Genomic DNA, 26,898 nt, shown 5'->3' with positions numbered 1-26,898 from the left:
GTGGCCAATGCCAGGTGCCCCAGAGGGAGTGAACCTAACAGGTAATGATCAAGTGATCTCTCTCCTGCCGTCCATCTCCACCCTCTGACAAACAGAGTCTTGGGACACCATTCCTTACCCATCCTGGCTAATAGCCATTAATGGACTTAACCTCCATGAATTTATCCAGTTCTCTTTTAAACCCTGTTATAGTCCTAGCCTTCACAACCTCCGCAGGCAAGGAGTTCCACAAGTTGACTGTGCGCTGCGTGAAGAAGAACTTCCTTTTATTTGTTTTAAACCTGCTGCCTATTAATTTCATTTGGTGACCCCTAGTTCTTGTATTATGGGAATAAGTAAATAGCTTTTCCTTATCTACTTTCTCCACATCACTCATAATTTTATACACCTCTATCATGTCCCCCCTTAGTCTCCTCTTTTCCAAGCTGAAAAGTCCTAGCCCTAGATCCCAGAGTATGCAGAGTTGATTGTAAACTCAGCCCCTTTGATCCATAATCAGTGAATGACATAAACCTGCATCCCTGCAGGGCTCTCTTTGTAGAGCAGAGCCAGGCTTTAACCCAGGGGTTTGCAAACATCACTGCACCGCGACCCCTTTCTGACAACAAAAATTACAACCCGACCCCAGGAGGGGGGCCTGAAGCCCGAGCCCGCCCGAGCCCTGCCGCCCCGGGTTGGGACGGGGGGCAAAGCTGAAGCCTGAGCCCCATGGTCCCGGGTGGGGAGGCCAGAGCTGCAGCCCAAAGGCTTCAGCTCCAGGCAGGGGGCCTGTAACCTGAGCCCCGGGTGGTGGGGCTCGGGCTTCAGCCCCAGGCCCCAGCAAGTCTAAGCCAGCCCTGGCGACCCCATTAAAATGGGGTCGTGACCCACTTTGGGGGTCCTGACCCACAGTTTGAGAACCGCTGCTTTAATCCAGCTCAAAGGAAAGAGCCCTCAACCAGGGGGCGGGGAAGGCTGTGCTCTGAGACAGGAAATGCCTTGACATGGACAGCAAGGCACAGCTGAATGTCGGGCAGCAGTCTGGCTGCAGGGCACCATAACACAGCACTTTGTCATCCCCGTGGGCTGGAATCTGGCTAGGGAGGTTAATTCTGGGCCCTGTGGAGGATGGTTTGAAACCGCTGGAATAGCGACATTGTTCTTGACTAGGAACTGCTGGGCTTGAGCCGGCCATTTTTCTCAGCCCCCCGCCAGCCCTCTGCTCAAATGATTAGAGCTCTAGCTCAACCACAAGATATGGGCTTGATGCAGGAATTGAAGTGAAATTCTCTGGCCTGTGCCATACAGGAGTGTCACGGTTACAGGGCTAGCTGTATTTCTGTCCCTCTGTGGGAGCAACCCCGCAGGTGTCAAGCCTTGGGCCTCTACCTTTCCTGGGGTGTAATTCTGAAACTCTCCCCTAATTAGAGTGGGCTACAGCCCCCGTGTGTCGGCCATGCTTACGCAGCAGGTGTGGCTGGAATTGGGCACCTGCGGGAGGCTGTGAGCAGCGGTGACTGCAGAGAGCAGGCAGCCTTCTGACGTCAAAAGCATTATTTATTCCGCAGCAGGAATAAAGCATTAAATAAATAATAAATACATCTCAAACTGATTTAGTGGGGGATTGGTCCTGCTTTGAGCAGGGGGTGGGACTAGATGACCTCCTGAGGTCCCTTCCAACCCTGATCTATGATTCTATGGTTAGAGAGAAAAAGGATTTTAAAGCAACCATCAGTCTACACACATGGCTAAAGACTTCCCATCCCCCTTGGGAACCTAGGCAGGCGTCGTTTCTTCAGCCACCCCCAGTAGGGTGCTGTGTCTGTCTGGCTCCCCCCAACCTCAGATCCCACCTTCTCTTGAGAGAGGGGCACTTTTTTTTAAACCCACAGCCGGTCTTTTGGTCTGCTGGTTCCCAGGCCTTTTCCTGTCCTCGTGTTGTCTCGTAACAACCCTCAAGAGTTTGCTGAGAAGTGGCTCATTTGAGCCTTTCTTTTCTCTCCTTGCTTGTTTTTTCCTGACAGCCCCTGTTCAAACTAAACCAGCGTATCCATACACTAAGCCAGGGGGTCTCAAACTTTATTTCACCATGACCCCCCTTCTGCCAATAAAGTTACCACATGACCTCTTGGGGGGGTGCGGGATTGGAGCCTGAGCCCCACCACCCCCGCGGGGGAGGAGGGGGAGAGGGGGCTGCAGCCCGAGCCCCATTGCCCCAGGTGAGGGTAGAGCTTGGGCTTCAGCCCTGGGTCCCAGCAAGTCTAATGCTGGCTCTGGCGACCCCATTAAAATGGGATCCTGACCCACTTCGGGGTCCTGACCCACAGTTTGAGAACCGCTGCACTAGGCACAATAACCAGAGCCACGTACCGCGTTAATACATTATTACAGAGCAGTTCTGTCACACGGAGGTCAGACATCATAATGGTCCCTTCTGGCCTTGAAATCTATGTATCAATATTCCTTGACGTTCTCTAATGCCTAATGCCAGAGGATCTCAGTGCAGTTCCCAAACTCCCATAAGGAAGGGGCAGCCTGATCTTTATTCTGCTGAGGGGGGAAACTGAGGCACAGAGTAAGGAAGTGACTTGCCTGAGATCATAAAGTCATCCGCTGCTGAGCCAGAAGCAAAACCCAGCTCTCTGGGCTCCCTGAGAGGGATGTTGCAGGAAGTCTGCCTCAGAGCTGGTGTCCTGCACAAGCAGCCCCCCCCAAGGGGTAAGGGCCAGTTGACGTGGATTCAGACATGTTCTTATGCAGCTGTTCTCAACTGGGGGTCTGTGGTTCCCTGGAGGTCCATGAGCCGGCTTCAGGGGATCCACCAAGCAGGGCTGGCGTTAGATTGGCCGGGGCCCAGGGCAGAAAGCTGAAGCCCTCAGCGCCCATGGGGCAGGAGCCTTCAGCCCCTGGTGCCCTGTGGGGCAGGAGCCCCGAGCCCTGGCGCCGGGGTGCTGGGACTAGGGGATCTGGGGGGGGGGGCAGGAGCACCCGCTGGCTTCAAGTGGTTTCCATTATATCCAGGGTTTAGTTTGGTTCAATGGCTTTCAGCACCCCCACTATACACATTGTTCCAACACCCCTGCTTGGCGCCCCGGGGGGGCAGAAGCTCTGAGCCCCCACCCAGGGCAGGAGCCTGAGCAACTGAGCTGGGCCATGGAGCTTTTATAGCGGGTTGGGGAGGGGGCTCAGAAAGACAGAGGTTGAGACCCGCTGGTCTAATGTACCTTCTGGAATCCTGGCAGGATACAACAAAGAGCATGTAGTGCCTGGAATAAAGGCAGCTTGGTTTAGGGGAGCGAGCACAGGACTGGGACCCAGGAATGCCTCGATTCTACTCTCAGCTCTAACTCTACGATCTAGGCCAAGCCACTTAACTAACCCATGCCTCAGCTTCCCCATCTGTTGTAACACTTGCCAGCCTCAGGGTGGTTATTGTGAGGATTGCTGCATGCTTGTGAAGCTGCTAACTATTGTTAGCTTTAGGTTTTTCCAGAGACCCTTGGCCTGCAGGTCCGTGACTGAGATTGTCGGCTGCTTGGCAAGAGAACGATATAGCAAAGATCAGCAGACGGGGGGGGGGGGGGGGGGGGAGTAAGACGAGGAAACATTAGGACGGAGTTGCTGTGATATTCCGGGGCGGAATCCCGACCAGTGAGGGGCTGTATCAACCTGGGGTGCCGCACTGTGCTTTGCTGTTGTAGCTTTCAGTTTGGCTTGCTCAGAATCAGCCTGCCAGCATGCAGGTCACGCCATGGCCACCGCCCTGGTCCAGCAGCTTGTCAGCAGCACACCAGGCACACTCTACACTGCACAACCCCCGCCCGTCACAGCGAGTCTCAGAGCCCCGGGCTACAGACTTGGGCTCGGGCTACGGCACTGAAAATAGCCCTGTGGACGTTCCCAGTTGGGCTGGAGCTTCACCGTCCTCGGCAGGTTTCAGAGCCCGAGCAGCGGCATGAGCGGGACCCGCCGGTGTTAGCCCCTTGCACAAGCCCCGTGAGCTCGGGCGTGTAGACCAGGGCTCGGAGACTTGTTGCTGTGGGTGGGTTTTTTTTTTTGCAGTGTAGACACACCCTCAGAGGTCCCAGTCAGGACCAAGGCCCTGTTGTATTGGGAGCTGGGCAGGTATCGCTGCCCCAAAGAGCTTGGGCCTAGATCCTCAAAGGTATTTGGGCTCCTAATTTCCTAATAATAAAGGGAAAAACTACCTTTTGAGGATCTGGGCCTTACGTCCTCGATAGGGACAAGGTGCAGCAGGAGGAGGAGGAGGAGGTCATGTGACAGGGAGGGGATTGCAGTGGTGCGCACATAAATTCAGTGTATCCGATTCTCTCGTAAAGTGGCTGTTTCTCTGATGATTTGCCAAAAGCTGTGAGTGTGGACCTGGAAAACACCAAGAAAACTCTCTGGCTTGGAGAGCGATTTAGCTGGCCGTAGCAGAGAGATTTGATATTTTCAAAATGGGTCATTGGCCCTGGAACGTTTGCATTTGGAAAGTGAAATCTGCTCCATGCCAACTGTTAGGGATAAGTACAGCCTGAGCGCTCCTTTTTAATTTAATATTTGCCTGGGGTTGTGAAGGTGTAAAGTCCTGTGTGCATGCTTCCTAGCAGGGTCTCTAGGGGTTTGGAATTGGTGCTCGCTGGGTGGTTTGTTTTCTTTTTACTTTGTCCTGCACCTAAAAATAAATGTTTATCTTTGTGGATTTTGGGGGCTTGGGATCTGCTGCTTCTCATTCGCTTCCTACAGCAGGAGCTGGATTCTGTTCTGTTTCTCCCAGGGTAAATCCGAATTAACTCCATCCAGGGCAGTGGAGTTGCTCTGGATTTACAGAAGGTGACTGTGTCTTCTGTCCCTTAACGGTTGGTTTTATACATACCCCACTTTCCTTGTTTTCGACTGAACGGAGCCTGAGCTATTGCTTCAGCATGTTTACAGCTCAGGACGGCGGTTGGGAGCTACCTGTTTCCGGGTATGGACTGTCTATCTGTGAATCAGGTAGACAAAGCAGCTGGCTGTCTCAGAAGTGGGTAGGTCATGCAAATTCCTTCGCTGGGGTATTTGTTTTGACCAGACCTTCCTTTCCTCGGTGGACCCACCACATGCTGAGACAAATATATTCCTGGCCATGAATGTAAGTGATCACTGGGAAAGTGAACAGTTCGAGCGTTCCAAGGTAATAAGGAATCCGCGCATTCAGCTGCTTTTTACGATACCCTGAGAGTTGAATGACGACAGTGCCATAGATTGTCCTGTGAGATTGGGACGTAGGGTTGATTTTTGGCCTCTGGTTGATGGTGGGAGCGTTGTGGTGGGGGCCTAGGACGATGCACAAAGGCGTGTAATTTACTGAAGTCTGACTTGGGCTGTCGCAGCCTGAATCTGCACTGCCCTGGTGAGGGTATTTTAAAATCTCCCTGTTGCTGAGTAAATCCCTCCAAGAAACGTTTGAAATCAACTTCTCTTCGAAAAATAGCAGGGAGATAACACTGTCCAGGTCTACTAGCAGTTGTCCCACCAAGAGTCTTATGGTGCTTTACAAACATAATGAACAACCCTCCTGGGAGGGGAGTCAGCATCATATTCCCCACTTCACCAATGGGGAAACTGAGGCCCAGAGAGACAGTGATTCCCCAGGTTGCCCAGGAAGTCAGAGCCAGGAATAGAACTTGGATTTCTTGATCTTCAGTATTATACTTTAACTACTGCTCTGTTCTCCCTCCCTATTTTTACATATTCAAAGATTGACAGATTCCAAGCCCAGAAGGGACCATTGTGATCACCTAGTCTGACCTCCTGTATAACACCAGCCAGAGACCTGCCCCACAATAATCCCTAGAGCCGAACTTTTAGACAAACATCCCATCTTGATTTAAAAATGGTCATTGATGGAGAATCCACCACGCCCCTTGGTAAATTGTTCCAGTTGTCGATTACTTTCCTCGTTGAAAATGCACGCCTTATTTCCAGTCGGAATTTGTCTCGCTTCAACTTCGAGCCATTGGATCATGTCAGACCTTTCTCTGCTAGACTGAAGAGCCCATTGTTAAATATCTGTTCCCCAGGTAGTTATTTATAGACCGTGATCAAATCACCCCTTAACCTTCTCTTTGGGAAGCTAAATAGATTGACTCAAGTAGTGCAGTCTCTATAAGGGATGTTTTCTAATCCTTTAATCATTCTCATGGCTCTTCTCTGAACCCTCTCCAATTTGTCAACATCCTTCTTGAATTGGGGGCACCAGAACTGGACACACTAGTTGCAAACAGAAATTGTCAGCCTTGTGCTACATCTTGGGAAAAGGAGTGTACACAAACCAAACCAAAAGATGGCAAGAAACCCTCTCAGCTGACAGTAATCCAAGCTGATAATCATACAGTGATGTCTGACGAGAGAATTGCATTTTGGGGTTGTTGTAGAAGAAACCCTCAAGTACTGCTCTTGTGGTTCATGAGGTCATCAGCAGAGCTAGGCAATTAGCTCATTTTTTTTTGGATCACTGGCAGTTCTGAAAAATTGAAAAAACATTTTGGTTAGACCTGAACTGAATCGGAAAAATTCCAGCAAATTGAAAAAGGCCATGTTGGGTTGGTTAAAACATGTCGTTCGACCCGTAACATTTTGTTTCCTGGCATTTTGAAGGGATTGAATTCACACAGCTGGAAGGGGAGAAAAGGCTGTCCTCTTATAACTTCTAGCCCAGGGGTTCAGGTGCTCCCTCAAGATGTGGGAGATCTAGGTTTGAATCCCCACCCTGGAGGAGGGATTGAACCTATGTCTCCACACTTCTGGTGAGTGCCCAAACCACCGGGTGACTCAGGGGGGGCATACTCAGTCTGTCCTATTGAAGCTGTTCTACTTTGTATAAATGAATATTCATTGGAACAGGGACTTGGACTTGGGGTTTCCTAGGCACCAGGCATCCTCTCACTCTCTGGCCTAATGACTATTCAAACATTTTATACAAAGTGGATTTGTTTTCTAAGGCAAATGAGCTACAGCAGGGGTAGGCAACCTATGGCACGTGTGCCGAAGGCGGCACGCGAGCTGATTTTCAGTGGCACTCACACTGCCCGGGTCCTGGCCACCGGTCCGGGGGGCTCTGCATTTTAATTTAATTTTAAATGAAGCTTCTTAAACATTTAAAAAACCTTATTCACTTTACATAGAACAATAGTTTAGTTATATTATAGACTTATAGAAAGAGACCTTCTAAAAACGTTAAAATGTATGACTGGCACGCGAAACCTTAAATCAGAGTGAATAAATGAAGACTCGGCACACCGCTTCTGAAAGGTTGCCGACCCCTGATCTACAGCTGCAGGGTGGCTTTCTTTTTGTCAGACCTGAATGCTGTACCTGCAGGGGGGTTCTGTTGAAGGCTCTCTGAGTGTCAAGGGAAAGCGTCACCACTAGTCTGTGACCATGAGAGGCAGGGGCTGAAATTTACCGAGAAGCATATATTAACGGCATATATTAGAGAAAAGCACAAATGACAGTGGACACATCATTACGCTAGTTTTTCCCCCAGTCGGTTCCTGTAGCCTATTATCTTATAGCAGCAATGCAGGGAGCCGTGCTGGGGAAGAAAGTTGCTGGTGTTCGGAAATAGATCCCAGCTTGGAGCTTCCATCTGGCTGTTAAATGGCCCGGGGAAAATATTGCAAAGATTAATAAAAATAGATCTTGTTTAAGCTGAGAAGGCCATACCCAGTGAAAGGTGCTGGGGCAATGGAAGGAGGTCGAATGTAACTTACACATGTTGGAATTTGGCCATGATGCCAAGGTTAAAGTGCTATAGGATAGTTAGCAACTGCAAGGGGTCTGAACGTTTGTACACCTCTACCTCGATAGAACGCTGTCCTCGGGAGCCAAAAAATCTGACCATGTTATAGGTGAAACCGGGTTCTATCGAACTTGCTTTGATCCGCCGGAGTGCGCAGCCCCGCCCCGCGGAGCGCTGCTTTACCGCGTTAGATCCGAATTCGTGTTCTATCGGGTCGCGTTATATCAGGGTAAAGGTGTATTTACATCGTTTTGGAAAGACAGCACTCCCTGCAGCACAGCACCCCCTAGGGCCGACCTGACTCTCTGCAGTACAGCCATGGGGGGGTTGAGGTCAGTAGTGATGCCCAGGGAAGAGCGCCCCCTGCTGAGTCACTAACACCACTGCTTGCAGCCGCTGGGTTTTCCTTAGCAACATGCCATCCAGGTATCCGTGACATGTTAGTTGCTTAGGCCTGGCGTTTGTAACCAAGCCGCACCACCACGGTTGATGCAGAGAGGAAGCTGCAGTCCCTACCCCAGGGGCTTTCTGCCCTGCGGTTCTTGTTTCCCTTAGTGGTGAGGAACCTGTGTCAAAGTGCAGAGTTTGTCACGTAACAGTGGGCGTATCGGGTGTGGGGGTCATCCCTTCCCATCCCTTAGAAATAAAGGGCCAGATCCCCAACGGGGGTGAATAAGCCATCACGCCAGTGGAGTCAGTGGGCCAGATCTCCAGCTGGTGTGAAGAATTGTCATCCCTCTACTGCAGTCAATGGGGCAGATTCCCAATTGGTGTAAATCCACATTGCTCCCTGGTGACCCAAGCCAAGGAGAGAGAAAACGCGGTTCCCATCGTGTCCCTAGCGGCCGCCCTGCCGCCAGGGGCAGCGGGATTTGGGCAGCAAATGGAGCCGTGGAAAAACAACGGCTCCGTGGGGGGATTTGGCAGGCGATTTGTGTTCAAGCAAACTTAAAAATAGGGGGAAATAATAAACCTCATCTGGCTGCTTGAGTGAGCTCCAGGCGCCTTTCCCCTCCCCGCCAGGATGCTAACCCCTTCGAGGAGCGGCTGCGTTATAATTTATGTTACAGGCTTGTCTGGGCGCCTCCCTTCCCGGCTTCCCCTCATTGTCTCCCCACGGTGACTGATACCTTTTTTCCAGGAATTCTCATCTCGCTGCTTTAGTGTCCAGGGCAGCGTATTTCTTCCCACAGCACGAGTGCGAAGGGAAAGTGGAAAGCTGGGTTAGCCCATCTGGCAGGGCTTTGGGTCAGAGCAGCCGAAGGGGTTACCCAAAGAGAGAGGCGGAAGGGAGGATTTAAATCCAGGAGGGGAGCAAGTTCAAGGGGATGTGGATAGATTAAAAACTGGGGGCGGGATTCCCAGCTGGTGTTGCAGGCTAGGTCCAGGTCTGGCTGTTTGTACCTACATAGTATTTCTTAGCTTCTCTCTGTCCACACTGCCTGGGCTCCAGTTTAGCCTTCATCACCTCCTGATCCTTGGCAACTGTAATCTGCTCCTCTCTGGCCTCGCCACCAGCCATGGTGCCCCATCGAGCCCATTCAGAACCTTCCTGGCTCGTTCCTCCGACCCCATAAACCCTCGTCTTTGCGCCCCCCCCCCAGCTCCCTTGCCTCTGCCTCAAACCCAAGCCCCTTGCCTTTGCCTTCACTTAGCCCACCCTCTCTGTCTGCCCAATTAGCTTCTCGACCCATCGGCTCTGCCGTCTCGCCGCCAGCAATAGCGCCTCCATTGCTCCTTTGTCCACTTCTCCCTTGAGCACCCCTGGCTCTCTTACGCCACCCCCCCCGTGCATGGGGAAAACTCCCCCTTCAATATTCATGATGTCGCCACCTTGCCCTCGTCCAAATCTCTCCTGTGCTGTGATGCCCTCAGATCACTCACCCATCTGGCACAGGGTAGCTAGAGGGTGACATGGGACTTCTGCCCTTCTGCTCAATTCTGTTGCCTCATGTTCGCACTTCACCCCTGCTTTGGTCATCAGTCTGGTCCACTTGTTTCCTGCTGTCAGTTCTGTGGGTTGCTGCGGTCTGTCTGGGGGAGGGGCTATTGTTTTTGTGCCTGGTACGATATGGGACCCTGCTCCTTGACGGGGTTTCTGGAGATAACCATGATATAAATAAATACAGGTGTTAGCTTGCATGGCTCCATCAATAATGCCAATATACAAAAGTAAAAGTATTCCTAACCCCACGCCTTCAAAAAGCACAAATCAGGCCCCAAAGAATCAAAAGCCTGAAAAATAAAAGTCAGGTTCTTTTTAGTTGCCTTTTCGTTTTTGAGCCGTTAGCAACCACCTGGGCTAGAAACTTGCATTTTTCCCTAATGGAAGCTGAGATCCTCGCATGATCCCATGACTCCAGGAGCTGGGATTTGAGAAAAACACCAACGACCGCGAGATTTGCAATCGGATCGCAAGCAGCACCAGTCTAATACTAAGAATTAGTACAAGATTCACACACTCAATCATTTTCATGGAACTTAAGCTCCCAAGGAACCTGGAAGGGCTGAGTTCAGAGTGTCCCAGTGCAGTGAGATGGATGTGCTATAAATACTTAGGGCCTGTCTCTATAGCGAGTTAGTACTGGGTGAATTGGGGTGGGAATCTACAGTGCACTAGCCCGCTGGGCTGTTATTTGCCGTACAGATCCGGCTACTGCATATTAAAGCTCCACTGTGCTCTGTGACGAATTCCCATTTGAAACAGACAGACCGATACCTGTGCTTTGACCCTAAGCACTAGGGAATCTAGATGTTTAAATCTAAAGCAGTGGTTCTCAACCTGTTTATCATTGCGGGCCACATATGGGGCCCACAATGTGTTACCTGGGCCGCAGGTTGAGAACCACAGCCTCCCCCAGCGACCCCTATGCTCAGCGCCCCTAGGATTAGCGTCTCGGGTACAGAACAGACCCCACAGTGTTTTCCGTGGGCCGAGCAAACAGAAATGACGGTAGCACATCTTGTTTGACCTACCCGGTGTGTCAGCTAGGAGACGTCTTGGTGGGAGGCCCATCTCTGGTGTCCTCTTCAGCCCGCTGTGGTCTCTGAGGATGGCACCCACAGCCGTTCCTCTGGCGTATTCAGTGCAGCACCAGGACAGGAGCTCTGATAGCTCTTTACGTTATAGAGGAAGATGCTGGTCTTCCTCCACCCCCACTCTGGCAGCTCGGTCCATGCCGACTATCTAACCACAGGGAGGCAAACATCAGCCTGAGTCTAGCTCCCCTGAGCTGTTGAGGAAACAAGCCAAACCCTACAAGTCATGGTCTTTGCCTGTCCTCCCCCTAGCGCATGTGGGTGAAATATACTGACAGGGTTGTGTTGTTAGCATAGCGTTGAGAGACAGGTATCTAGTGGTCTGAATGCAGGGCTGGGAGCCTGGAGCAGGGAATAGCCAGTTCATGTTCCACGTTCCCTCACTGTGCCTCGGTTTCCCCATCTATACAATGATCTATCTCACAGGGCTGTTGAGGGGATCTGTCTAGCTTAGGTGATGATACAGCCCCTATCACCAATGAACCTTGCAGTCATTAATGTATTTATCCTCACACACCCCTGTGAGGCAGAGCAGTGCTGTCATCCCTATTGACCAGATGGGGAAACTGAGGCACAGAGAGGCTAAATGAGTCTCCCAAGGTGACATAAGTCAGCCATAGGGGAGCAAGGAATTGAACCCAGGTTTTCTGAGCCCTAAACTAGCACCCTAACCATTGGGCCATCTGTCCAGGGGAGGGGAATGAGATAATGCCTCTGACTCTCTTTTGCCCAGAAAACTGTACCGTACTTTGCACCTATAGACCGCTGCGCCTTTCTGCCCTGCAGAGCTCCTAGGCTTTGGAGGAGCAGCAGTGTTTAGGAGGACCACGAGGAGCTCAGCTTTCACCATGGAGAGCTCGTGGTTATCCGGAAGTTTGGGTGTCCCTGAGATCTCTGTATAATATAGATACTGGCTTTGCTGTCTCAGGGGCCGGCCTCCCAGAAGCACGTGAGAAAGAGGTGATCTCCAGGGCTGTGTCTACAAGGAGTTTCCAAACTTGTAAATCTGGGGTATTTCATGTGTATTTTATACCTAATCTTGTTGGCTTCCGTGGGGCGCTATCCAGTTCACTCCAAGCCTGCGACCCCCAGTCTTAACCCGATGCATTCAGTGTCTCTCTTCCTCCCCCATTAACTTTTTGTTCCTCTGATTCTTTTATAGGTTTTTGGGGGAAGCCCGAGTGCCCCTGCAGGACGTCCTGGGCTCTCCCACCCTGACTGCCAGCTTTAATGCCCCCCTGCTGGACACCAAGAGGCAGAGCACTGGGGTAGGTCCCTCTCCAAGTCTGGGGTCTTGGGGGTGGTGACATTTCCTTGTGGGAGCACAGTCGGGCGTGGCCGGAGGGAAGTGATACGATACACACGCTCTCCCCACCCATCGGTAGCTCCAGTGCCTTGGAAAGTCCGTGATGTTGCTGAGCAAGGGAGATCGTGGGGTCGGTCCCTGGTGGGGGTGGGAGTTCAGATCCCAATGAAGCGTGTGGGCAGCAGAACTGGTGGAGGAGGCAGCCCTTGGGACAAAATGCCTGTCTCAGTAAAACCGGACCAGAGGCTGGGACGGTTCCACCTGCTCCCCTGTTGCCCAGGCAGCCTTGAACGGAAGTCTGAACAGAATGAGGCTGCAAGCCTTGGGGTTACGCTAAAGTGGGGGGTTGGGACTCGGGGAGGTGCTGATTGGAGGCACAGGAGGAGCTGGAAAAAACCCTGGGCTAGATGAGGCCGCCTGGCAGTGCATGGACGCTCCCAGAACTCCACAGCCAAGGCAGAATTACGGGGCGCCTTCCCCTGACGCTTTCAGTTCTTCTATGGGCAGAGCTCTGGAGGGGACATGCAAAACTCCCCCTGATTTCAGGCACTGGGCCCAAATGCCTGGCAGGACCCCACGGTCAGGATTCTGGGTTTCCTCCCTGACCTGTGATGTGATCCCTGAAGCCCCAGAGTGCAGGTGAACCGCAGACCCCGGATTAGCCGAACTCCAAAGGGGCGGCCTGGTAAATAGGAGGTTCGCAGAGGACTCGGGGGGACCTGGAACTGCAGAGAACCTGTTAAGCTGGCTTCAGTCCGGCAGGGTTTAGCAGCGGGGCAGGAATGGGAGGGTGGCTCTCCCAGCATAAATCCAGAGGAGAGCCATTGGTGTCGGTGGATTGACACCGGTGTCGCTGAGATAAGGATCTAGCTCCTGATTTACCAAACTCCTGACGAGCCAATCCCCTGCCACCTCGTGCCATCACTGATGCCCATGAGAAACGAATCATAGAATCATAGAATCTCAGGGTTGGAAGGGACCTCAGGAGGTCATCTAGCCCAACCCCCTGCTCATGAGTGTAAGACTCTTGTAACCCTTTTGCCAGGTGAACTCGGCAGCAACAAGAGCTGGGTTAGCTGTCTAGGCGTTCCTCTTGGCACAATAAAACCGGGCCAGCTCGAGCCCCCACCTGCTAATCTGGGAAAATGTAACATCACCCCCGGGTGCCTTTAAGAGGCAACACTTCCCCTCCTGCAAGCACCAAGTCTGTGTATAACAAAGGAAAACTTTTATTAAAGGGAACCCAGCATTAGTCTGGGAAACACCACAACCACATTCAAAACCGTGCGATCGTAAGCAAAACACCCCTCCTGGAGCATGCTGGGCGGTGGCCTTTGCCTCAGTTCCTCAGCTTACGGTGTGAAAGTCCCACAAAGAAATGTTCCTTTAACAAGCCACTCCCCTCCCTCCACTGCATCCTGCTCACAGTTGCAGCCGTTCACTCTGCATCGTTCATAGAATCATAGAAGATCAGGGTTGGAAGGGACCTCAGGAGGTATCTAGTCCCACCCCCTGCTCAAAGCAGGACCAATCCCCAACTAAATCAATCAATCGTTGCCCGTGGCTGTTGCCACTCTCTCCTTCACTGTGCTGCTTGCCACTGCTTTCTTTGCTACCACTTGCCTCTCTACTGCAGCCTCTGCCACGCCACCTCTTGAGGTTCGCCACTGAACCCAGCTCTTAAAGCTTCCGCCATGGGGTTTAGGGCCGAAGAAGCGGGTTTTTTACCCACGAAAGCTTATGCCCAAATAAATTCGTTAGTCTTTAAGGTGCCAGCGGACTCCTCGTTGTTTTTGTAGTCTGATGTGTTCCACTCCTTTTGCACATCCCACGCACGTAATGAGAACACCTTGGATCTTTCGCAAAGTTTCCTCCTCAGGCGATCCTTCCACTCCTCGGACAATGGTGAATCTCCGAAGTCAAACGTTGCGGGATCTATTGCTGGACCCTCAGCTTCACACTGGGGTCTCACGCTGGTGTCAGGTCGGCTGTCTTCTGCCCTTGTTTCACAGCAACATCACGGCTTGTTTCATTAGCAGTCACTATAACCACCTTTTCCTGGGTTTCAGTGGGGAGGGTTATGACTCCACTGGGGACCGGCACTCCTTCTGCCGGCTGCTCTACCATTGCTAATGTCCTTTTTCTGCCTTTTAGGCAGGTACTCATAGCAAGCACGTCTCTCTCCGGCCTGGTGTACACTACATTACGTCGACCTAACTCTGTAAGCGTCGACACTAAAATGTCGCTCCCACCGCTGTAACTCGCCCACTGCACCGAATGTATAACTCCACCTGCACGAGAGGCGTAGTGCTTAGGTTGATGTAGTTAGGCCGATGCGGTGTCTGTGTAGACACTGCATTACTACCATCACCTGTTAGCTGTCAGCCCCACACGGGGCTCACAGCGGGAGCCCCACTGCTGGGGGCTGACAGCTCCAGCTGAATACCTAGGCAGAGTTCATGAAAACGGGGTCTGGTCCTGAGAGTCTCTTCCACACTAGATGTTAGGGGAGAGCTCATTCAGACCCCGCTTACGCACTGGTGTGAAACGACTGCACAAGGTGCAGGCTGGGACAAGCTGGGCTCAGGTCTGGCCCGGGCCAGTTCACTGGGACATTCCTGGGTCTGTTTTAAGCCTTTCCACGTGTTTCTGTTCCTGTTTAGATGAGCCCTTTTCTAAACAAAGCGTTTCCGTTCCCCTCCCAGGGAAGCGTGTTCTGTACGTTGGGAAGGCTGGGCAGGCCGCAGGACGAGACTGACTCTTTTTATAGACCTATCCCCAATGCAGCTGCCAAGGGCTGTGACAGCGTTGGGACCCGGCCATGCAAGTGCCTTTCCCATAAGCTAGACTCTCCCAGGAGGCCGTGCTGGCTCACCCACCCGACAACCGGCAAAGCTTCTTCCTCAGCTTTGGTCTAGCCACTGCCCAGCTAGTAAATCCTACTGCTGTTACCGACAGGGCTGGGAATGGAACTTGGATTCAGTTCCTTATGGGGTTGGGTCAGGTCGGACCCCACCGTGTGGGTCAGATTCCAATCCCGTTTTCTGGTTCAAATACAGATTAGAACAGATGTCAGTGCGAGGCTGCGGGGTCCTTCCCTGGTGTGGGGGAACTCAGGACAATTTCTCTTAGGATTCCCACATTGTTGATCCTGAGCCCTACCCCTGATCCAGCCAGGAACCCAAACTTGGGGGGAGGGATAGCTCAGTGGTTTGAGCATTGGCCTGCTAAACCCAGGGTTGTGAGTTCAATCCTTGAGGGGGCCACTTAGGGATCTGGGGGAAAATCAGTACTTGGTCTTGCTAGTGAAGGCAGGGGGCTGGACTCGATGACCTTCCAGTTCTATGAGATAGGTATATCTCCATTTATTTAGGTCTAGTCCAGATCTGACCACCACCTCTACAGACTATTTTTACCAGGAACCTTGTAGCACAAGGCCAGAAGGTCACCTTGTTTTATATCAGCTCTGTTAAGTGACAATCCCACTAGTTCTCCAGTCCTCCACTGAATCTCCAAGGGAAACAGGGACAGAGGAGGTGAATTTCAACCTAAGTTCCCTGGAAGCTGCGTGGCCGCGCACCAGCCTATTTAGCACCACGCAGGTGCTCAGGGAACCCACCCGGGGACCTGACACGGCCAGGGGAGGGGCGCCCCTCCCCTGGCCCGAACCTAGCCCAGCCCCCAACTTGCCATGGCTGGGGTCCCCCTCCCCCAGCCCCAACTCTGCTGCGGCTTGGACCTGCTGTGGCCGGGGCGCCCGGACCTGCTGTGGCGGCCTGTCCTGGATCCATGCATGGCCAGGGCGGCATGGCCAGGCCCGGACCCAGGCATGGCCAGGGCGGCGTGGCCCAGCCTGGACCCAGGTACAGCCGAGGTGGCCCTCCCCCAGCCCGGACCCAGCCCTGGACCGGACCTGCTGGGGCTGGGGGAGGGGTGCCTATCCTGCTGCCCCGGAGCTGCTGCGGGGAGAGAGAGCTGGGGGGAGTCCTCTCTCCCCGCCGTAGCCCAGGAGCACCCTCCTGCACCCCAAACCCCTCATCCGCAGTCCCACCCCGGAGCCCGCACCCCCAGCCAGAGCCCTCATCCCCTGCACCCCAACCCTCGGCCCCAGCCCTGAGCCCCCCGCCCCACACTCCGAACCCCTCATCCCCACCCCCACCACATGAATTTTGTTATATGCACCAATATGGAGGTGATGTGCCACACACCACCTCCATGTTGTGCACATAACAAAATTCATTCCTCACATGGGTGGGAAAAATGCGAGGGAACACTGGTTTCAACCCTTCTTTAGCCATAGTAAGGAAGCCCATTTCCCTCCTCCCCTCCTGGTCATCTGTTCACACGGAAGCTATTGCATTAGCATTAAACAGAGAAGTACATCATGCACCTCCCCCCCGGGATTTGTGAAAATATCTCTCCTAGGGCACTTTGATGGCAAGAATTTAACTTCTTCTTACAGCAGTTCCCGCGCAGCTCTGATTGTTCCTCTTTTGCTCGGCTACTGGCTTCCTTCCATTCCCAACCGGTGCTTTTCTCACCTCCTGTTTGGGGAACTCAGTTCACAGATGGCCTGTGAATAGCGAAGTGTTCCTATAAACAGCCGTTCTCAGTCTAGAAGCGTTCTCCTCTCCCCTCCGTAGCCCCAGAAGTCCTGGCAGCAGATACCCCAGGATGACAAATTGCACCTGGCCTCCCTAGTTTTGGAAGCATGTTTGTTTTGGTGCTCTAATTTTACCCCAGCTGGAGGAGAGTCCTGGCAGTGGGGACACTCAAGTCAGTCCATTTCTCTTCCTAAATGCATTGTGCATCGGCCAGACGATCAGCGAATGCTTTGAATGAGCTTCCTTCCTTCCTGGTAGCTGCTGCACAGTTCTTCAGACATGGAGCCCAGCAGTGCCTTTGCCTATGGTGCGGCCAACGTGCCCAGTGGGAGACCTGCTAAAACAGGGCTGGCGAGTTCTGCAGTGCTTAGGCCACAACGGGAGAGGCCAGGGTAGAGGTAGAACAATAATGTCTATGTGTTCATCACTAGATCTCAAAGCGTTTCACAGTCTTTAACGTATTGAGCCCCACAACATCCCTGCATTATTATCCCCATTTTACAGATGGAAAACTGAGGCTCAGGTCGCACAGGAAGAGCAGGGGTCTTCCATGGGCTAAGCCCCACACTGCAAGAAGGATGTGGCCAAATTGGAGAGAGTCCAGCGGAGGGCAACAAAAGTGATTGGTGGGCTGGAGCACATGACTTACGAGGAGAGGCTGAGGGAACTGGGGTTATTTAGTCTGCAGAAGAGAAGAGTGAGGGAGGATTTGATAGCTGCTTTCCACTACCTGAAGGGGGGTTCCAAAGAGGATGGAGCTTGGCTGTTCTCAGTGGTGGTGGATGACAGAACAAGGAGCAATGGTCTCAAGTTGCAGTGGGGGAGGTTTAGGTTGGATATTAGGAAAAACCTTTTCACTAGGAGGGTGGTGAAGCACTGGAATGGGTTACTTAGGGAGTGGGGGAATCTCCTTCCTTAGAGGTTTTTAAGGTCAGGCTTGACAAAGCCCTGGCTGGGATGATTTAGTTGGGGTTGGTCCTGCTTTGAGCAGGGGGTTAGACTAGATGACCTCCTGAGGTCCCTTCCAACCCTGATCTTCTATGATTCAATGCCCTAATCACTGGACCATCCTTCCCCTGAACAGGGAGGTCTTTAATAAAAAGATCTGAGGGGAGAGAAGACAGGACTCTTGCAGTGTGATTAGTCTTCGATTGTGTAGGGCTTTAAGTGGAGTCGGTGCCAATTAGCTAGCAGTCCTGTTTCCTGAAAGGCATGTCTTAGCCACAGTGCGTCATGGGCCCTGTGTCTTTAGGAAATGTAACATCTGCGGGCAAGGTTTGGAAGACCAGAAGGGGCCACTGTGACCATCTCGTCTGACCTCCTGGGGGACACAGGCCAGAGAACCTCAGCCAGCCAATCCTGGATGACGCTCATCATTTGTGGTTGATCTAGAGCATGTGTTTGAGACGGAGACAGCGACAGCCTGTCTTGCTGTAAAGACCCCAGTGATGGAGAAGCTAGAGACACAGAAGCGCTAACAGGGCATTGAGAGGAAGGATGGTCTGGGGTTAAACCATGGGTGGGGGACTCAGGAGATGTGGATTCAATGCCTGGCTCTGTCCCAAACTCCTTGTGACAGACAGTCACTGAATTTCTCTGTGGCTGAGTGTCCTATTTCCCACCCTCTGTCCGGTCCATTCAGGTGGCAGGACTGTCACCCCTTCTGGCTTTGTGCAGTGGTCAGGCCGCTCCAGGAGGTGTTCTGCTCTTTGTGGGATTGAGAGCAGGAAGCTAGATCGCAGTGGTGCTGGTTCTGTTTTCCTCTGTGGTAGTGTGTGACCTGAATGAGTCAGTGGGATGCTGAGCTGATGACGGTGGGCTGGGACTGAAGGAAGCCTTCATGGAAAGACACTGATGCTTAAAATAATTGTGGGGGGAGGGAGACTAGAAGCTAATGCTGGCTGCCTCTCTGATCCCGGTTTAGTTTTATGGTTGGTGGCATGAGCTTGCCAGCAGCAATACAATCACTCCCAATGTGGTGTATCTTTTCCAAATGGCTCCCAGGGCTCATTGCAACCAGCAACCCAGCTGACTCTTTTGTAGCATGTGGGTTATTGCGAATGTTTATGGTTTCCCCTTACGGAATTTGTCTGTTAGTCTACTGGGGTCCATCTACACCTCTAACTTCTCAAAGGGGCAGCTGTGGGCTAGCAAGTTGAGAAGAGGAATTGTAGAAAATTTAAAAGGGAAGCCAAGGGACACAAGGAGAACTCCATGGGGCCAACAGAGTTAAGGACAATAAGAAGGTGTTTTAAAAAATATTGGGAACAAAAAGAATCCTGACAATGGTATTGGTCCATTCTTGGTGGAAATGAGTTATCAATAATAATGTTGAGAAGGCAGAAGTATTCAATAAATATTTCTTTTCTGTGTTTGGGAAAAAAACAGATGATATAGTCTAATCCTGTGGGGATGATAACACTCCTTATATTCCACTGTATCTCTGGAGTATGTTAAACAGAAACTATTAAAGTTAGGCATCTTTAAATGAGCGGGTCCAGATAACTTGGATCCAAGAGTGTTAAAAGAGCTGGCTGAAGAGCTGGCTGGACCAGTAATGTTGATTTTCAATAAATGTTGGAGCTCTGGTGAAATTCCAGAAGACTGGAGGAAAGCTAATTTTGTGCCAATTTTTTAAAAGGGCAAATGGGATGACTGGGTAATTATAGGCCTGTCAGCCTGACATCAATCCCGGACAAGATAATGGAGTGGCTGATATTGGACTCGATTAATAAAGAACTAAAGGAGGGTGATATAATTAATGCCAATCAACATGGGTTTATGGAAAATGGATCCTGTCAAACTCACTTGATACCCTTTTTGGATGAGATGACAAGTTTTGGTTGATAAAAGTAATAGTGTTGACATAATAGACTTAGACTTCGGTAAGGCATTTGACTTGGTATCGCAGGACATTTCGACTAAAGTACTAGAATGAGCTCAAATGAACATGGCACACATTAAATGGATTAAGAACTGGCTAACTGATAGGTCCAAAATGTAACGGCAAATGAGCGGGCGTGTTTCCAGTGAGGTCGTCATCGCGTGGGTCCGTTTCTACTGGGGGCGGTTGTTGGCCTTATGCTATAAAATGTTTACGTTAAATGGTTCTATGATTAAACGTTTATAATATTGTTATCAATGACCTGGAAGAAAACATAACGTCATCACTGATCAAGTTTGCAGATGACACAAAAAATGGGGGAGTGGTAAATAATGAAGAGGACCGGTCACTAGTTCATGGGATCTGGATCACTTGGTAAACTGGGCGCAAGCAAACAATATGGGTTTTAATGTAAATGTCTACATCTGGGAACAAAGGATGTAGGCCTCACTTACAGGATTGGGGGCTCTATCCTGGGAAGCAGGAACTCTGAAAAAGATTTGGGTTGTGGTGGATAATCAGCTGAACAAGAGTGCCCAGTGTGATGTCTTTTGTGCTTGTACAGCGCCTAGCACAAGGGGACAAATAATAAAAAATCATTAGAGCTGTGGCTGGACAACAGCCCTGAAAATCAGGCCTAAGTGTCTGAGGTTGGGCAACTAAAAACGAAGGCACCCAAAATGAGAGGCAACACTGCAAACCCAAGTAATCAAAAATCATGACATTATCTTAAATCTCATGAGATTTTTCAACACTGGGTTAGCTGCCGTTGTTCTCAAGCTATTCTACACCAGGGCCCCCTTTCACCTAGAAATTCTCCTCCCATCTAGCCTATACCCCCATCACTTACCCGGGGTAGAGGAGAGCGAGGAGAGCCGGCTGGTTAATGGATTTCCTGTCCCACGACATTTTTCGAGATACTGAAAACATTTCCCGCCCGAATTGGGGTGAAAAGTTGAAATCCTGAAAACCTTGGCAAACTAAAAATAAAAAATTAAATGAGAATAACAATAATAAAAAAAATCAGTTTGAATCAATCAAAATGCTTTATGTCAATATTGGCCATTAAAATTTTTTTTTTTGCTATAACTAGCTTAAATTTCAAAGCAAAAAGACTTTTTAAACAAAAACCCACCGTTTTTCATTTTCAAAATCTTGAAACATTTTGACAAATTCCCAATATTTTCCACAATGTTTCTGAGTAGGAAGAAACTCATCGAAACGGCCCGTTCCCACGAGACGTTTTGGATTTGATGGAGCTGCGTTTTCTGCTGAAAAGAGCTTTTGTCACCAATTTCCTGAGCAGCTCTAGTTGTGAGTCCCTGACAGCTCTTTGTGACCCCTAAGAGGGGGAAGGGTCCCGAATCTCAGCTTGAGAACCCTTGGGCTGCCACCCCTGGGGCTATGGAATAGGGTGTAGGAGACGCCCCAGACGCACAATCTGGCTCCGAGAGTTAGCTTTGGTGTCACTGGTTTTCAAGACTGGCAAAAGGGCACTGGTGGGGGGGCCCTCGGGAAGTTCTGCAGTCAACCCGTCATTCACCTGAACTGATCTCAGTGGGAGATAAAATACTGCGCAGTGGGAGGAGGACAGCAGAGGCTGGACTGGCAGGGTTGGTGAACAATTCCAGGGCCGCCCAGAGGATTCAGGGGGCCTGGGGGCCCCCGCCGCTGAATTGCCGCTGAAGACCCGGCACTTCAGCAGCGGGTCCTGGGACGGAAGGACCCCCCGCCGCGGGTCTTCAGGGCACTTCGGTGGCGGGTTCCGGAGCAGAAGGACCCCCCGCTGCCGAATTGCCGCCGAAGATCGGGAGCGGAAGAAGCTCCGGGGGCCCGGGCCCCGCGAGAGTTTTCTGGGGCCCCCAGAGCCAGTGAAGGACCCCGCTCCACGGGCCCTGAAAAACTCTCATGGGGGTCCTTGCGGGACCCGGGGCAAATTGCCCCACTTGCCCCCACTCTGGGCGGCCCTGGACAATTCAGTAGACGGATTAAACATCCGGGCATGGAATGAGGGGTGTGTGTGTGCACCTGTTTGTGATTCCTGTCCCCTTTCCACACCGCCACTGTGTAATTGCTCTAGAAAAAATCATCACTGGATCTCTGATGTGGGCCCTTTTAGATGATGCCCTCAACCTGTTGACCTATGGCTAAGCCTTTGGGTGGGCAAGGTCAGCATTGCTTGGGCATGCTAAAGCGCTCACTCCTCTACCCAATCTCTACCCACCTGCCAGGCAGGGCCGGCTCCAGGCACCAGCGAAGGAAGCAGGTGCCTGGGGCGGCACTCGTCTGGTATCGGGGCGGTACGTCCGGGTCTCCGGCGGCGGGTCCTTCGCTCCCCTTCTTCTTCGGCGGCAGCTCAATCGGGTTTCCCTTTTTTTGCTGCTTGGGGCGGCAAAAAAGCTGGAGCCGGCCCTGCTGCCAGGCAATGCCTCTTTAACTGGAATTTCACTGAACCACGCTGCCTTGCGACGGGCCCCGCTTGCACTTCATTCTTCTGTTGAACGAAAGCTTGGACTGCCAGGCTCTCAGAGGTAGAGACTCCATCTGTGTCTGAACTGCCCAGCGCCAGGCACATCTGTGGCACTGTCCCATTGATCAGTAACCGCTCATTTGAGCTTGTGCAAGCTTCCCCACAAGCGTGAGTTCACGTCATCCCTCGGTCCCTTTGGTTCGCCTGTTAGATCCTCTCCTCTGGAAGCAGCCTGCAATTAAAGTCGAAACAAACCGACACGCTCTTCATGATTGAGGATCAAGTTCCAAACCGGGAGGTCAAATTCTGCAGTGGTGTGAAGTCGGTGTTGCCAGCTCTCTGTGAATCTGTTGTGAGTCTCACGGTATCTGGTGCTTTCTTAGTGCTCCTGCTCCTAGGTCCTGTGATTAGGTGAAAATCTCCGCTTTTATTCTTTTAAAAAGTAGTGAGCGGATAGCCCTTGTGGTTGCAGAGAAAAGACTGAAAGCAGGCAATGCTAAAGGTTCAAAGACCAACAGGCAAATACAAAGATGATTTTTTATGAAAATCTCATGGTTTTTAAACCAGTCTCATGCTTTTTGGGACCTGACCTGAACATTTGGGGTTGACACTTCTGAATGGTGCTGTATAATAACTTTCACAGCCGGTGTAAGTGGGTGAAAAAATGAGTAAAGGTGGTAAAGCAGTTCAGTTGTGCCAATTCGGCATGTTGTGGGTGCACAGAATAATTGTCACTTGCCTGCTGAGATGGCAGGAGGAGCAGCAGCGGGAAAACCAGCGTGTGGGAGAGAAGGTAGTTTGTAAATTCCTAGAGTTTAAGGCCAGAAGGGACCATTAGATCATGTGGTTTGACGTCCTGTCTGGCACAGGCCAGAGAGTGTCACCCAGTGACCCCTGCATTGAGCCCAGTCACTTGTGTTGGGCTAAAGCATAAAATTAATCCCTTTCCTTACTTTGCACCATCCTGTTTTTCCGTCTACTCTTTCTCCCCAGCATGGCACTTCCAGCATCACGGCACTTTCCAGTCCTGGCGCTCGTTAAATGTTTTCAAATGTTAAAATTTCAACCACATTTCAAAAGTTGAAAAAATCGAGGAAAAAACGGGTGGAATTTTTTGGGACATTTCCCCCCTATAGCTGGCCAACATTTTTCAAATTAAAATAAAAATCACATTTGTCTCTTCTTTTTGAGCAGCCCTGCCACGCTGGGCCATCGGCCCAGAATGAAGCAGTAAGAAGAGCGCCATCTACTGAATGCCGGATACCTTTGCCCTGGGCTCCCTGTTCTTGTCCAGGGAAGTCTCTAGCCTTGCTCACCTTGTTATATCTGATAAGATCCCAGTTGAAGAAAATGTGTCAACAGCTGAGGATTTACAGTAGAAAGTTCCTGTTTCCCAGGCGCAGTTTGTTAGTGCATTTGCAGATGGCCAGTAGAGAGGATGTGACTCTCTTTTTGGCTGTTAAGGTTTCATCTTGGGGACGAATTGTTACTGACATAAAATCCTCCATCTAGCATACACCAGATTTTAGGGTGTTGCAATCTGCTATTCGTACAGATGGGGCAACCACCTCCCCCGCTCCCCCCGATGGATTCCATTTCCAGGAGAAGCAGGGATGCAGCTGTCTGGGTATCTATTTGATCTGCCTTGAAGGCACGGACAGTGCATTGCGATTTGCCTGTAAAACAGGGATTCAGGCTTGTTTTAATTCTGAAAAACAGACCGACTCCTCCCCACACTTGCCCCACTGGCTCTCCAAGTGCAGATTCAATGTTCTGTCAGGTTGCAAGTCAATCTGGGCATTGGTTTGAATTGCTGAGGTATGTGCTTAGATTGTTAGCTCTTTGGGGCTTTTTGTTCTGTGTTTGTACAGCGCCTTGCATAGTGGGCCATGAATGGGGCTTCTAGGTGCTGTGGTAATAATACCTGTAGATTTCTGTAAAGGGATTCACTTGCTCCCGCATGACATTTTGATAAAAAAAATAGAACGATGTAAAGTTAAATCGGCACACGTTAAATGGATTAAAAGCTGGCCAACTATAAGCTGGGGATTTATGAGTTGGAAGCAACAGAGGAGAAGAAAGACATGGGTATACTGTCAAGTATCAGAGGGGTAGCCGTGTTAGTCTGGATCTGTAAAAAGCAACAGAGAGTCCTGTGGCACCTTTAAGACTAACAGATGTATTGGAGCATAAGCTTTTGTGGGTACGTCTGACGAAGTGGGTATTCACCCACGAAAGCTTATGCTCCAATACATCTGTTAGTCTTAAAGGTGCCACAGGACTCTCTGTTGCTTTTTATGGGTATATTGGTTGACCACAGGATGACTATGAGCTGCCAATGTGATGCAGCAGTGAGAAAGACTAATGCAGTCCTAGGATGCATCAGGCGAGGTATTTCCAGTAGAGGCTGGATTTAATTGGCGATTGGTCCTGCTTTATGCAGGGGGTTGGACTAGATGATCTCCTGAGGTCTCTTCCAACCCTGATATTCTATGATTCTATGAGACAGGGAAGTGTTAGTACCATTATACACAGCACCGGTGAGACCTCATCTGGAATCCTGTGTGCAGTTCTGGTCTCCCACATGTAAGAAAGATGAATTCAAACTAGAACAGGTACAGAGAAGGGCTACTAGGAAGATCTGAGGAATGGAAAACCTACCTTATGAGAGGAGACTCAGAGAGCTTGGCTTGTTTAGTCTAACTGAATGAAGGCTGAGGGGAGATATGATTTCTCTGTAGAAATATATCAGAGGGATAAATACCAGGGAGGGAGAGAGGTTATTTAAGTTAAGGGCCAATGTGGACATAAGAACCAATGGCTATAAACTGGCCCTCAACAAGTTTAGGCTTGAAATTAGGCAAAAGTTTCTAACCATCAGAGGAGTGAAGTTCGGGAACAGCCTCTCAAGGGGAGCAGTGGGGGCAAAATACCTAACTGGCTTCAAGACTGAGCTTGATAAGCTGATGGAGGGGATGGTCTGAGGAGACTGACTACATGGACATGAGGCTGATCTGTGACTGTAGATCTGCAAATATCCCCAGGGGCTGGTGATGGGACACTCGATGGGCAGGGCTCTGAGTTACTACAGAGAATTCTTTCCCAGGGGTCTGGCTGCAGGATCTCACCAAAATACTCAGGGTCCACCTGACTGCCAGATTTGAGGTCGGGAAGGAATTTCCCCCCAGGTCAGATTGTCACAGACTTTTTGCCTCCCTCTGCAGCATGGGGCACGGGTCACTTGCAGGTTTAAACTTGTGTAAATGGTGGACTCTTAACCTGAAGTCTGTAAATCATGATCTGGGACTTCAGTAACTCAGCCCAGGGGCGGCGAGCTTTCCCAAAAGTGTGGGGGAAGGGTGGGGGGCAGAGGCCCCGCCCCCTCCATGGCCCCACCCCACCCCTCCTCGTTCCCCTGTGGCCCCGCCCCTTGGCCAGGCTGGCAGCTGGAGCCTGGCCGGGGAGCCGAGGCAGCTCTGGACAGCCACGGATCCTCTGCCTGCCTGGGGTGGGGGAGCCCAAGAGCAGCCCCCAGCCTGTGTCCCTGCCCCCCGGGGCCCCTGCCAAGGGCAGGTGGAGGGTCCGCGGCTCCCCACAGCTGCCCGTGCGGCTCTTAGTGTGGCTGGGCTGCAGCGCCGAGGCCCTGCCCCCTGTCTGGAGTAACAGCCGCACGGGCAGCTGTGAGGCGCTGCAGACCCTCCACCTGCCCTGGGGGGTGGGGACACGGGCCGGGGGCTGCTCTCAGGGCCCCCCACCCCGGGCAGGTGAAGGATCCGTGGCTCCCCAGAGCTGCCCCGGGCTCCAGCTGCCGGCCTGGCCAGGGGGTGGGGTCTTGGGGGAAAGAGGAGAGGTGTGGCCCGTGGCGAAAAGTGAGAGGGCCATGGCCCCCTGTTCCCCTCCCATTCCGGCGTCCCTGACTCAGCCGGAGGTCAGGGGCCTATTACAGGAGTGGGTGGGTGAGGTTCTGTGGCCTGCCCTGTGCAGGAGGTCGGGCTAGATGATCATGATGGTCCCCTCTGGCCTTAAAGGGTCTGAGTCTAACTGATCGGTCTCAAAATGTAACTGTAAATGGGGAATGCTCATGAAGCGGGTGCGTTTCCAGTGGGGTCCATCAGGGATCAGTTCCTAGCCTGTGTTATTTGACATTTTTACCAGTGATCTGGAAGAAAATATAGAATCATCACGGGTAAGGTTTGCAGAGGACACAAAAATTGGGGGAGTGGGAAATAATGAAGAAGACAGGTCACCGATACAGCGTGATCTGGATTGCTTGATAAGCTGGGTACAAGCCAACAATACGTGTTTGAATATCGCGGAAGATAAATGTCTACATCTGGGAACAAAGGATGTAGGCCTCACTTAGAGGACGGGGGGACTCCATCCTGGGAAGCCGTGACTCTGAAAAAGATTTGGGGTCCTGGTGGATAATCAGCTGAACGTGAGCTCCCAGTGTGACGCTGTGGCCAGAACGGCTAATGTGATCTTTAGATGCATAAACGGGATTCTCCAGGAGGAGCGGAGAGGTTATTTTACCTCTGTATTTATCATTGGTGTGGCTGCTTCTGGAGCACCGTGTCCAGTTCTGGTGCCCACGGTTCAAGAAGGTTGTTGATAAATTGGAGAAGTTTCAGAGAAGAGCCACGAGAATGATTAGAGGGTTAGAAAACCTGCCTGATAGCAAGAGACTCAAGGAGCTCCATCTATTTAGCTTAACAAAGAGAAGGTTAAGGGGTGACTTGATTACAGACTATAAGTACCTACCTGGGGAACAGATATTTAATCATGGGCTCTTCAGTAAGGTATAAAATGATCCAACGGCTAGAAGTTGAA

At 51.3% G+C, this 26,898-nt stretch overlaps 1 protein-coding gene across 1 annotated transcript in view; it reads left to right on the top strand.

Moving 5' to 3' along the window:
• The window catches only part of DYSF (dysferlin), a 266,283-nt gene that overhangs the window by 22,138 nt on the left and 217,247 nt on the right, over nucleotides 1-26,898 (top strand). The window contains exon 4 of the mRNA XM_065404742.1: nucleotides 11,967-12,072. Coding sequence (XP_065260814.1) covers nucleotides 11,967-12,072 — 106 coding nt within the window. The remainder of the gene's footprint in view (nucleotides 1-11,966; nucleotides 12,073-26,898) is intronic.

This window comes from Emys orbicularis, chromosome 5, assembly GCF_028017835.1.
Source record: "Emys orbicularis isolate rEmyOrb1 chromosome 5, rEmyOrb1.hap1, whole genome shotgun sequence".
NCBI classification, from domain to species: domain Eukaryota; kingdom Metazoa; phylum Chordata; order Testudines; family Emydidae; genus Emys; species Emys orbicularis.
This window is presented reverse-complemented; position numbering and strand designations above follow the sequence as displayed.